The 11,882-nt window shown below is 37.5% G+C and overlaps 2 protein-coding genes across 3 annotated transcripts; one reads left to right on the top strand and one right to left on the bottom strand.

Annotated features, from left to right (window-relative positions):
- The first annotated feature begins 3,335 nt into the window (after nt 1–3,335).
- LOC132168858 (protein S-acyltransferase 18) lies at nt 3,336–7,349 on the top strand. The gene is made up of 9 exons (XM_059579924.1): nt 3,336–3,579; nt 3,691–3,804; nt 3,896–4,225; nt 4,445–4,513; nt 4,666–4,737; nt 4,852–4,980; nt 5,082–5,162; nt 6,163–6,333; nt 6,425–7,349. The coding sequence occupies exons 1-9, from the start codon at nt 3,526–3,528 to the stop codon at nt 6,932–6,934; spliced, it is 1,530 nt and encodes a 509-aa protein (XP_059435907.1). The 5' UTR covers nt 3,336–3,525; the 3' UTR covers nt 6,935–7,349.
- Nucleotides 7,350–7,744: 395 nt separating this feature from the next.
- On the bottom strand, nt 7,745–11,562 carry LOC132168860 (probable polygalacturonase). Of its 2 annotated transcripts, none has more exons than XM_059579925.1 (6): nt 10,828–11,562; nt 10,069–10,386; nt 9,512–9,632; nt 9,239–9,413; nt 9,024–9,142; nt 7,745–8,521 (listed from the first exon to the last, which is right to left on the bottom strand). In XM_059579925.1, exons 1-6 carry the CDS (start codon nt 10,843–10,845, stop codon nt 7,827–7,829), a joined length of 1,446 nt encoding a protein of 481 aa, XP_059435908.1. In that variant the 5' UTR covers nt 10,846–11,562; the 3' UTR covers nt 7,745–7,826. The 2 variants fall into 2 exon arrangements, with proteins under 2 accessions (XP_059435908.1, XP_059435909.1); XM_059579926.1 differs by having other exon boundaries at nt 9,024–9,094; nt 10,828–11,561.
- Between the last annotated feature and the right edge of the window lie 320 nt (nt 11,563–11,882).

Genomic DNA, 11,882 nt, shown 5'->3' with positions numbered 1-11,882 from the left:
CATCCGGCTCGTTTGAAATATCCCAAACATTCGTAGATGTCTCTATCTCATACCACGACTAAAACCATTTCATTGTCTCCTTCTTAGTTTGACTGATACGTGCTTCATCATTTTCTAAGAAAATGTCCTCTTTCTCGTTATCCGTTACTTCAAAGTCACTCAAGTCTGACGTATGCTCTCCCCCCTTAGTGTGAATTCGTTTTTTAGGCCTACCTCTTCGTTTTGCAGCCTAATGCTTTTCTGGATGCTCTTGCACATGTTCATGTGGAGGCTCTTCTGCAGGCTCTTCCATATAAACTTGTGCAGGTAAATGAGAAATCATCATCACTAGAGACCTGACTTGAATTGGAACTTCTATAGGATCAGTCACAAATACATGCAATCTATTTGTCTTCCCACTAGCCAATTCTTTGAGTATATTCATGATGTCTTTGTCGTTAGTAAATCCACATATGTAGTCATTGGTTTCATCGTCAAACTTGTAGTACAACATCAACCTTGGTATGTCCTCATAGTTGTACTCCAAGTAATCCTCCAATATGTTCATAATATCCTAATAACATAGCCTGTCCGCATCCAAACCTTCTATAGTTATCACATCACCTCCCACATATTCCAAATCCGGTTCACTAAAATATCCATGATGGTGAATGAAAAGATCAACAATAGATGCAACCATTTCTATACATTGGCAACAAACGGGTATTTTAGCCATTTCAGTAACTGGACTCTTACATACAAGTTAAACCCTAGAAACCCTAAAATAGTAAATTAAACATTCAATATAATACAAACAAGAATAAAAAACTTTATACTATTCAGTCTGCCACAAAAGGTCCTAACACATGCATGCAGTAGGCCCATTGAATAAATTACTCATAAAAGTTGTTAGGCAGAATTCCAAAATTCAAAATAATACAAACAAGAATAAAAAACTTTACATGCAGAAAACAACAAAAGTTCGTAACACATGCAGTATGACCATTGAATAAAGTATTTCTTAATAGAACACACATTGAATAAAGTAGGCATAAAAGTTGAATATCAATCAATGTGTCCACCAACCAAACAACAATCCAAAAAAGTATTCATTGTTAAGCATCCCCAAAACAACAATCCAATAACACGTGCAGTAGAGGCCCTACCAACAATTTAAATACATGTGTAGTAATTCACTATTTAACTGAAAACCAGTAAAAGCAACCCAAAATAACATACCACGAGTTAGGATATGCAGATGGGCTCGTTAATCTGTCGCCAGAGAGTGGGGTTCGTCGGAGAAGGTTGGTGCGGTGGTTGGACCGTTGAAGAACGGCAGGTCTGTTGAAGAAGATGAGTTCATCGGTCAGACTAGGGAGTTGGCGTTCGTCAGGGATTTGGGGTTCGTTGGAGAACGAGAGGACACTGGGTGGTGTTGGGTTGGGCGGAGGCTAGGGTTTTAGGTGAAAACTTGCTGCTTTTTGTTTGGAAATTTCTCTTTTCAATCGTGTTGATTTAGTTGTTTTATGTTAAACCCTTAATCAATCTAATTGTTTGTTAAACTCTTTTAATAAATAAACCCCAGCATTTAAAATTTGTATCTGTTTATTTTTTAAAAAAAAAAATTAGGTGGCATATTACTATACAATCATCATTGACGACATGGAACTTATGCTAGGTGTCAGCTTTTAATTAGTCCACATGGAATTTCGTTAGGTCAACTAACAGTCAATGGACGGAAAAATGAATTTGGTCTTTTATCAAAATCACAAGGACCTCATGTGATACAAAATAAACCCTATTGGGGAAAAAATTAAAAAGTGAAACCCTAGGGGGGTATTTAGTATTTAACCATATATATATATATATATATATATATATATATATATGATTTTAACAATTACTGATCATTATTATTAGTTTTTTTGCTACCGTGCAGCCTAAATGATGTAAAATTGCTCGTTTGGTTTGTAGAATGCGTATTCTATTAGGAAAAGAAATAGTTATTACTGTGAATAAAAGAGTATGAAATTGAATAACTATTCATATTCCTTAGTTTGGTAACAACACGCTGCTTTAATTGGAATTGAATCAAAATTACTAAAAGCCCTATGCCTTTTTTTTCCAACTCATATTAAAAATAAAAATAAAATAAAATAAATTTGGTGGCCGACCACCCCAGATAAGCTCCAGGGTGGCTGTGTGGCCGCCCGAGAGGCAAATCAGGGATGGCCAAGCCACGAGGTGACTGAGGCCACCCTATAGGACCCACGGGGGTGGCTGGGACCACCCCATAGGACCCTCGAGGGTGGCGGCGACCACCCCCGACGCCCTCAGGGGTGGCCGCACCAGCCCCGAACACATCGAGGGTGGTCCCCCGAGGCGTCCGGTGGTGGTACGGCCAGCCCAGCCTCTTCTGTGGGTGGCCGACCACCACAATTGGTGGTCGGCCACCCACTTTATTTTTTTTTTTTTTAATAGTCTAAAATTAAAAAAAAATGATATGGGTAATTTTGGAAAATTTATTTAATTACATCATGAATAGCTATTCCTTTCATTTTTAAGAGGAATATGCAGTGGCGGAGCCACGTGGTACCTTGGGGGTGCCACGTCACCCCCAAGGATTTAAATTTATTTTTTATTATTTTTTTTTTGTTAACTCACGGCACCTTCAAACTTAACACACATCACATGTTTTGATGTAATATCTCAATGATGTGTAGTTGGTCAAATTTTCCTTATTTTTCTTGGAGTGATTATGGCTAGAGACCGTAAAATGCAGTTCTAAACACTTTTTTTTTTTTTGTATTTCTATCTTTTTGATATAGTGTCGACATATTACATTTTTAATATAACAATTTCAGCACATATTTATGAACTTTTATAGATATTTTTTGTGATGCATATATTGTGTGAATTACCAAATTTTTAGGGTGAAGAAAATTTTTAGGACGCAAAAAAAGATTTTAACGGCACCCCCAATATAAAATAGCTGGCTCCGCCACTGGGAATATGGGATAAGTTATTCCCATGAAAATTATTAGGAATAGACCCCTACCAAACAAAAGAATGATTATTCCATAAGAATAGCCATTCCATTTCAGGGATTTATTCCGTAAACCAAGCGAGCCCTAAATAAATTCCAAAAAAGGGTTGGAAAATCAGCTCTCTCGGGTACAGGATCTAGGCCCTCTAGGGGCTTTTCTTGTCATGGTTCAAGTCCAACAAGGTTTAAGAGATATGTGTACGAACCAACTATTATAAATGGGCCATCATTTTACGAGCAAAGGCCCATATCTCTCGTGTTTAAATAAAGTGGCGTGGCGGCTCAGCATATTCATCACGGGTCCCACAGTCATCACAGCCGTTGGATCAACTAGATCTGCTTCTATACATCAAAAGCGCCGTTCGAATTTCAAAAGCCACCCCCAACATAGTATTAGTCGACCGTTGGGTAGAAAACGACAAGAAAAGAAGAAGAAGAAGAAGAAGACGAAGGAGCGAAGCAAAAGCACACAAAGTGCCCACAAACGAAGACACCACCGTATGATGATGATGACGAGACGCCATGGCTGGCAACGCCCTCTCCATTCTCTACAGGTCAAGTTTCTTTCTATCACTTTCAACTTCTGGGTGAGTATATTTGTGAATGATGATTTCCTAGCTCTCAAATTGAGATTTATGTTTTTCCCTCTGAGCTAATTACTGCAGATAGTGGGAATGGCAGTTTACTGTTTTCTGGTTGTAGCCTTCTACGCTTTCCTGGGTCTTTTCCTAGGAAACAGAACAGCCGAGATCACGGTCACCACGCTATTTTCCTTTGCGGTAAGACTTGAAGTCTGCCATAGAATTTTTGATTGCCTTTTTCACATTGAAATTGAGCTCTTATTTGTTTAGTCTCAAACTTTTTCTTCAGGCCCTCTCTGTCATGTTTCTGTTTATAAGGTGTACGGCCATCGACCCAACTGACAAAACCAGCTTTAGGAAGAAGAAAAGAGCCAAATCTAAGAGTGGATTGGTGAAGCTGAAATATGGGTTTATAATGGGTCAGATAGTTGTGAGGTTTTTAAGGAGGGTAGAAAGGAAGATCCTTAGGACTTTTATAAGGAGGCAGTATTTGGATCCATGGAAGACCAGTGCTCAAATGGACCCCTTGCTTCCATTTCCCTTTGTCATCAAGGATGATGCTATAGCACCCCATCTGAAAGAGGATGACATCTCATTCTGCTCACTATGCGATTTTGAGGTAAGCTCAGAGTTGTTAAATTTCCTATCACAGGCAGAGCTATTGGACATAATATTCGATTTACATTCATTGCTAAATAAGACTCGATTGATTTAGTTGTGTGTCAGATTTTATTTTATTTTTTTGATGAATAAGTTATGAGTGTCAGATTCTAAGAGTGATATGTGAATACTTTTAGAGTCATCCAAAGCATTCCGTTATTGGACCCTCATTTTGCAGGTAAAAAAGCACAGCAAGCATTGCAGGACCTGCAACCGGTGTGTTGAAGGGTTTGATCACCATTGCAGGGTAAAACTGTTTGGAATGTTTATCCTAGTTGAACTTTTTTCCCTTCTTTGAGTGTTGTTGCCTTTTGGGTATGATTTACCAGGCCATCTACGTAATTGATGCAATACAATCGGTTGTTGATTTTTTTTTCTCCTTTCCTTTTTTTTTTTCAGTGGCTAAACAACTGTGTTGGGAAAAGGAATTACACAACCTTCATTCTTCTAATGATCTTCGTCTTGTTGATGGTCAGTTATTTTGTATCTTTCTGTTCTTCAAGAGTTGAGACTTCCTAAAAAGAACATTAAATAGGTGTACCATTTAGTTGTTTCCCATGCCAACCATGTTGTTGTCTGCTACAGCTAATCATAGAAGGAGGAACTGCCCTTGCTATATTCATCAGGTGCTTTGCAGATAAAAAGGGAATTGAGAAGGAGTTGTTGAGGAAGCTCTATATTCATTTCCCTAGAGAGGTTCTTGCCACAATATCGGTAATATAAAGTTGACTTCTACATTCATGTTTCATTGCGATAATTCGGATGCAAATTCCCTTCTCATTATTTTACATTTACTGAAATTTGAAATGCCACAGGTACTTCTGTTTCTAACGACAGCATATGGTTCAGCAGCACTAGGACAACTTTTCTTCTTTCATGTGGTTCTCATTCGGAAGGTAATTGTCTATAAAATCATTTGTTTTTGGTGAGGTCTAGTACAGAAAGGTGGAAATCGTGGCTAAGAACTATTTGTTTTATACATTCCATGAAATTCCTTCTCTAATTTGTTTTATACATTCCATGAAATTCCTTCTCTAATTGTCAGTGTTCAAGATATGTTCTTTTAAAAAAAAAGATACATATTTGTTAATTATCTTACCATAATAGTCTTTGATTTAAATTAATTAATGAAACATAACCATATATAAACACTAGATATGGGGCGGCTAGAGTTTTATCTCTAGGGTTTATTTATAAATAAATAAATTATCGTTAAACATAGTAGTGCTAAATTAGTGGGATTTGATCCATTTAATTAAGTTGACATGGGCTTGCCTAAGGGTTAACCTAGTCCTAGGGTTGGGATGTGCACACTCGTACTTATGAAAAATAATTTACGCTACACTTTTATCTTACTTTATTGATGTGACATCACCAATCAGCTTGTGTTAAAATATCTATATATATATATTAAAATTAAAAGGCAGATTGACAGTGTCACATCAACAAAGCAAAATAAAAATGAGATAAAAATGTGGTGTATAACATTACTCATTTATATATATATATATATATATATATATATATATGGATTTCAAACTTTTGGTACATGAAAGAAACATACACCATAATTGTTACATAAGACTTGGTTTAGTAGTGCCAAAGTGTCACTCCCTTTCCTAATTAACAGAAAACTTCTGTTAATAATCCTCGAGTCCAAACAGGAGCTGAAAATAAAACACTCCCTTGAAGAGAAGTAAATTGCAAGCTTCTGATCATCATTCAACACTGTTTGAACGCAGACACACAATCAATTGCATGGTTTAATCTTTGCCTTCCCTGTGCTTTAAATGTATTTGCTGATATTATTCAGCACTAATGCTCTTTCTCGCTAAAAACTTTTGCTTTTTTTTTTTTGACTTCCTTCTACAGTCTTACTAGTATATATTTCTGCAGGGAATGAGAACTTACGACTACATCTTGGCAATGAAAGAGGAGAACCAATCTATGGAACTAGATCCTTTTGATGATTCTGATATATCATCTGATGAAAGCACTGATTTTGATTCACCTGAAAAACCATCATTTGTGTCACGGTTTGTATGCAAAGGACGCAGGGGAAATCAGGTAAGGCTTAGCGTTAAGACACTCTACCTTTATTTTTGTATCTTCTGAAGCCATAAGTCCATCATGGATACTTCTTCCTGTTGATTTCCAGAACCCGCCAAGGTTGTCCATAAGGATTGATAGAGATCCCGAGCCATCTACATCTTCCAAGAAACAAGGCTTCCGCGTAAGCATTGACCCATGGAAACTGGTAAAGTTGAGCAGAGAAAAAGCTCTAATAGCAGCTGAGAAGGCCAGAGAAAGGCTCATGAAACAGAAGCCAACGGCGGAACATGATTCATTAAAGCCACTACCTCTGGAGACTAAATCCGGACCACTGATGAACACAGACAGAAATTTGTCCAATGCAGGAACTGGCTCCACACCTCTAATTTTAAAAGGAAGGCATCCAGCCTCACCCGGGAGTTTTTCAAGCCCAAGAAGGCGATTTTCTGGATCTCCAACCATGTTCTCTGGCATTGTGGCATCACCAAAGCAAAAGTACAGAGGCAATTTCGACTTGAAGTTAACAGAGGTGTCCAGGGAACTTGAAAACTACATTTCAAGGCAGGTTTTGTGTTCTGTTATCAAGAAGGATGGAAGTGAAGCATCTCCTAGATAGGCATCATGTTTAAAGACTTTGGATTCTCAGCCTTTGAGAAAGAATTATTTGTTGGTTGTGTGTGTTCTCGATGGACATCATAACAGTGAAATTCAAATTAATTCATTACCTCACATTTGTATTTTAACAGTTACTGTTACAAACTATATATGAATTCTTTGAGGCTGAGAAATTCATGAACTATTTAAACTATGCCCACTCAGATTAGTTTTCAAGCTTCCATACTCATTCCTTAGGTAGGTCTAATATGCTCCATTGTCCCAATGGCCTTTTTTATCTTTTTGTTTCTTGGCCTTGTTTTTTTAAGGGATTGTGTAAATGGCTCTCTTAAATGAAAACAGCCCTTGGTTTTGCATCCTCTTTGCATTCAGCAATGAAAAATCCTTCCTTTCTCAATCAAGGGATGTTACTTAAGAAAATTACCTATGGAGACCTCTTATGTGCTGCAATTTCCTCATTAATTCAGTCCATAAAACAACATATTGACAATGATAATAGTGGGAGAAAAGTATCTACATAAAGATAGTCTTATGCATTTTTTTTTGTTCTCACAAAAGTTTGAGAGATTATCTGAAGACCATATATGACTAGAAAATCTGAAAGAAAAAATATATACTGAAAACAAATTCATTCTATTTCCAATTATCTGATAAATCACTCACTTATTTTTTGCTGCACACAAAGTTACAAGAAACAATCATCTCTCTGTACTCCTCTCAAAAGCAAACAGCCGCAGATCAGCAACTCCACTCATCTTCCTATTTCAGGCGATCATTTCATCAGAGCAAGGCAGTAGTTGTGTTTATGAAATGGCAAGAATCAAATTTTCAACATATATTGGACATTCACATAAGGCGGTTCTACAACCAAGGAAATGCTATACTTCCCTTATTTACCAAGACAGAAACCAAGCACCTTTCTTCTGATTAATTGAACTCCGCAAGTGATTTGATAGATGGTAACAATCTGAGTAATTCTGAGGAGAGAGTTTCTCTCCGAGTGACTCACAAGTTTCTGGGTTTACTAAGTCAGAATACCCTTGAATATAAGAACAGTTCCATGGAGATTCTGAAGTTACATTAAGGGTAATGTTGGATAGGCAAATATTGAGAAACGTGTCCCCTTCTATACCCTCAAGGAAGCCTGCATATTTAATATTCTCCCCTACAATATTTTCGACAGTTATCCTTTCTATTGTAGGGAGAGCCTTTGGGTCATAAAACTCATCTGGGTGCTCCCCATAGTGACCGATGAATCTTATAGCTATATCTACATTGGCCAGAGTCACATTTGATATGTAGATATCTCTTACATAACCACCCCTTCCAGAAGATGTCTTTATTACGATACCCACGCTTGAATTGACGAATCGAAGGTTTTCTGCATGAACCTCTGATACACCTCCAGACATCTCACTGCCAATTGCAATCCCTGCACTTTGAGTCTCTCCAATTATCCTGCGAATGATAATGTTTGTACTTGGACGAGCATATGCAATGCCATACTCATCCCACCCACTTTTGATGGCAATCAGGTCATCTCCAGTGCTAATATAACAGTCTTCAATGCAAACAGTATGAGAGGAGTCTGAACACAATTGAAGTATGGGTGAGAACACTATCCATTGTTCACAAGAAGTTACTGAACTTGAATAGAGACTTTTGGAAGTTGATGCTAGGTTTCAGCAATTGAAGTAATATATTCAAGTTAATATAAATATGACACTTGGCAATTCTGAAATGAAAATTCACATAAATGACATGCAGGAAACTACGGCATCTAATTACTAGAGGATTATCACCTTTGCATAGCCCTAGGCAAACTGACATCTTCTAACTAAATTTTGGTACATAATGCAAACGTTAAACTGAGGACTCCTGTAAGCTCATGAAGAAAGAAAGTGTCCCATTCTTTGCTTCATTAAAATTCTATGTCAAGAACTGGAACATCACCTTTTTCAGGGTTTAAAGAAAAGGCAGGTTTATTAGACAAGACTACATGTTCGGAATATGCAATTCCAGAGAGAATATCTGTCATTTACCATTCAAATAGAAAGGAAGAAATTTTGTTCAAGAGGGGTAGAACTCACCTGGATCTATCCCATCTGTGTTTGGTGAATCATGAGGAGCAAGGATTGTGACATTCTGGACAGTAACATGGCTGTTCATCCAGAAAACAAGTCTCAACTCTCCCCCTATTTCATAAAAGCTTCACTTTTGCACAGTTTTAAAATGGCAATTTAAACAGTTGAATCCAATAAACAAGGGAGCAACATGCAATTGACTCCTTCTGAAGAGGACAAACCTGCAATATACAGGATGAATGGTCCAAAATGGTGAATTCAAGAAGGTTAGGTTTGAGATGACAACCCCAGTTGAGTTCATCAACTCAACCAAATGGGGCCGTGTATTGTTCAGGTTTCCAGTCCTAAACCACTTCCACCAGATGTCACCTTGGCCATCAATGGTTCCATTATCACCTACATGAAGAGATTAAAGGCATAAAGAAAACAAAAACAAAACAAAACAAAAACAAAAAAACACATATGAAAAACGATTCTCAACTTATATCACCAACCTGTTATGATAACATCAGTCAAATTGCGTCCATAAATGAGGCTTCGATGCCTTCCACCTGGCAACTCCCTTCCTCGGCCATATGATGGTAGAGGTTCATTGACCGGCCAATCATCAGAGTTCTGTAACAATGCAGCATAACCTATTTAGTATTGTGTGCTTTGATGTCATAGATGTTGTTTTACAAGGTGAAAACAGATAGCCAACACTGGCCTATTGGATGGAGGTCAATAAATATTTTCTACATGGACTAGCGGCAGAGCATTGATGATCCCAGATTAGCAATTGCATTACTAAAATAGCAAATCTATTCCACAAAATGTCGATTTTGCTTGTGAGTCGGTTAAAACAAACTTCTCTGGAGTGAATATTAGTAATATAACCATCGTGAGTAACTCCATACTATCCCACATAGTGAATTTCATACCTCAGATTAATAGCAAACAGGTCATTTAAATTAAAGCAAAAGCCACTCGCTTGCATTTTTTTTTTTTTTTTTTCCAATTTAACATTCATATTTACATGCTTTTCTGCCAAGGGGTGAAGATGAAGGCTTACTGTTGATCCAAGAATTACTGCATCCTTATCTAACCACAGAGTAAGATGACTTATGAGATCGAAGCTTCCTGTCAACCACCGGCCTGCTGGGACAAAAAGTTTGGCCCCACCCTTGTCAGCAAATGAATTGAGATAGAAGATGGCATTCTGAAACGCTTTTGTGTTGAGAGTGACCCCATCTCCAACCGCGCCAAATTCGGTAATCGAGACACTGTGAGGTCGAAGTTCCCCAGAGTTTGTCAGTTTGCAATGTGCGCTGCCTCTGGCACCCCATGGAGCATCACTGAACACGGCAACTACCAGAAGCACACCCACCAGCTGAAAGGAAAAGTTGAACATTGATTATTATTAAACAGAAGATTACTTGTGAGATCTGTTTGTGACTGTTTAAGTAGCTTCCTTTGTTCTCTGACTTTAAATATCCCAAAGATCAGATAAAGGACAAAAGAAAGGAAAGAAAATGAACTACAATGTGAAATGGAAATAAACAGTTAAAAGGGGAAGGAGACTAAGAGTCCATCAGATCCTAACAATTTTTGAATTAAAGTTTATACTTAATTAGTGGCTGAAACAAGATGGATTCAAGTGGCCCTTTCAAGATTTCTCCCGAAAAAATCTTTCTTTAGATCATAACAATGGGTGTTTTACTAGAGATAAAGCAGGAACTAGACAGTACCCTCAAGCAGAGAAAGTAGAGAAACAGAGTTAGAACAAGGAAACCAAGAAACTAACAGAGTAAGCAATGATCCGACTACTCACAATAAAATCTCTCTTCATATGACTGAGATCTGCTGTTTCCCCTTCAGCCCCAAGCAGCAAAAGATAACCGAATTCTCCTTGCTGACCAAAAAGCAAACAAAAGAAATTAAGCCCGAGAAGGAGGAGGAGGAGGAGGAGAAGGTGGTGTTGGCTTTTGTTGATCAAGATGCAAGTGTGATTAGATGGGTCATAGAGAGAGAGCCACAACCACCACCCGCATCAAAATCATTGACAGTGACCGTTGCTGCCCGCCAAAAATTAAGCAGTAGGTCCCCCTTGTTCCTTCAACCTCCTTCAATACCCCTCTCTTTCTCTCTCTCTCTGTGACAGAGGTATGAATAACCCAGAAAGCTAATGAGGCTGGAGAAAGCAAAACTCGATGAAATCGAAGATGGGCTTGGCCATCAACTCTCAGCAAAGAGTGGTTTCTGTGTATGTGACTTTTTCCACTACATAGACTCCATGTGCGAGAGAGTGAGAGAGAGTTTTAAGGCGAGATAACTCTTTAAGTAGATTGAGACCCCATGTGCGAGAGTGTGAGAGAGAGTTTTAAGGCGAGATAACTCTTTAAGTAGATTGAGGTTTAAGGTTTTGAAGGGACATCACTCTATCCTCCCATTGGCTAATCCAATCTATCCTCCCAGTTTTTAAGTTCGCAAATTCCGTCAGAGTCAAATATAGTGATAATTTAACAATTTCACCTCTTCACTCATCCTTTGCTCCGTTCTCTCTCTTGAAAAAGTTGTCTCGAAAAGTCTTTCCCTTTCCCTGTTTCTGGTTCTGTTTTTTTGTTGTTGGTACTTTTGTTTGTAATCCAAACAGAGTTGCATAGCTGAAAACTAAAACTTATATATATATATATATCAAATTCATTCTTAAATATAAAAATTATCTTAAAACTCTTTGTGATAATTTTTTTTTTTTTTTAACAAGTTAATCCCTTATATGATTCAATTCAAATTTTGTTTATTCTTTACAAAATTCTTATAATTTTACTCATAAATAAAGAACAAAGTAAAATAAAAAGTTTCAATTAAAAAAAGAAAAAAGAAAAA

The sequence above is a fragment of the Corylus avellana genome, chromosome ca2 (assembly GCF_901000735.1).
Source record: "Corylus avellana chromosome ca2, CavTom2PMs-1.0".
Lineage (NCBI taxonomy): Eukaryota > Viridiplantae > Streptophyta > Magnoliopsida > Fagales > Betulaceae > Corylus > Corylus avellana.
This window is presented reverse-complemented; position numbering and strand designations above follow the sequence as displayed.

Bases quoted from the DNA above. Each gene is read 5' to 3' on its own strand.
- LOC132168860 (XM_059579925.1), bottom strand. The intron at 9,143-9,238 runs GTTTGTCCTCTT...GCAAAAGTGAAG, and splicing joins ATTCATCCTGTATATTGCAG to CTTTTATGAAATAGGGGGAG. The intron at 8,522-9,023 runs GTGAGTTCTACC...AATTGTGTTCAG, and splicing joins CACAGATGGGATAGATCCAG to ACTCCTCTCATACTGTTTGC.
- LOC132168858 (XM_059579924.1), top strand. From the start codon at position 3,526: ATGATGATGATGACGAGACGCCATGGCTGGCAACGCCCTCTCCATTCT. The intron at 5,163-6,162 runs GTAATTGTCTAT...ATATTTCTGCAG, and splicing joins ATGTGGTTCTCATTCGGAAG to GGAATGAGAACTTACGACTA. The intron at 6,334-6,424 runs GTAAGGCTTAGC...GTTGATTTCCAG, and splicing joins AAGGACGCAGGGGAAATCAG to AACCCGCCAAGGTTGTCCAT.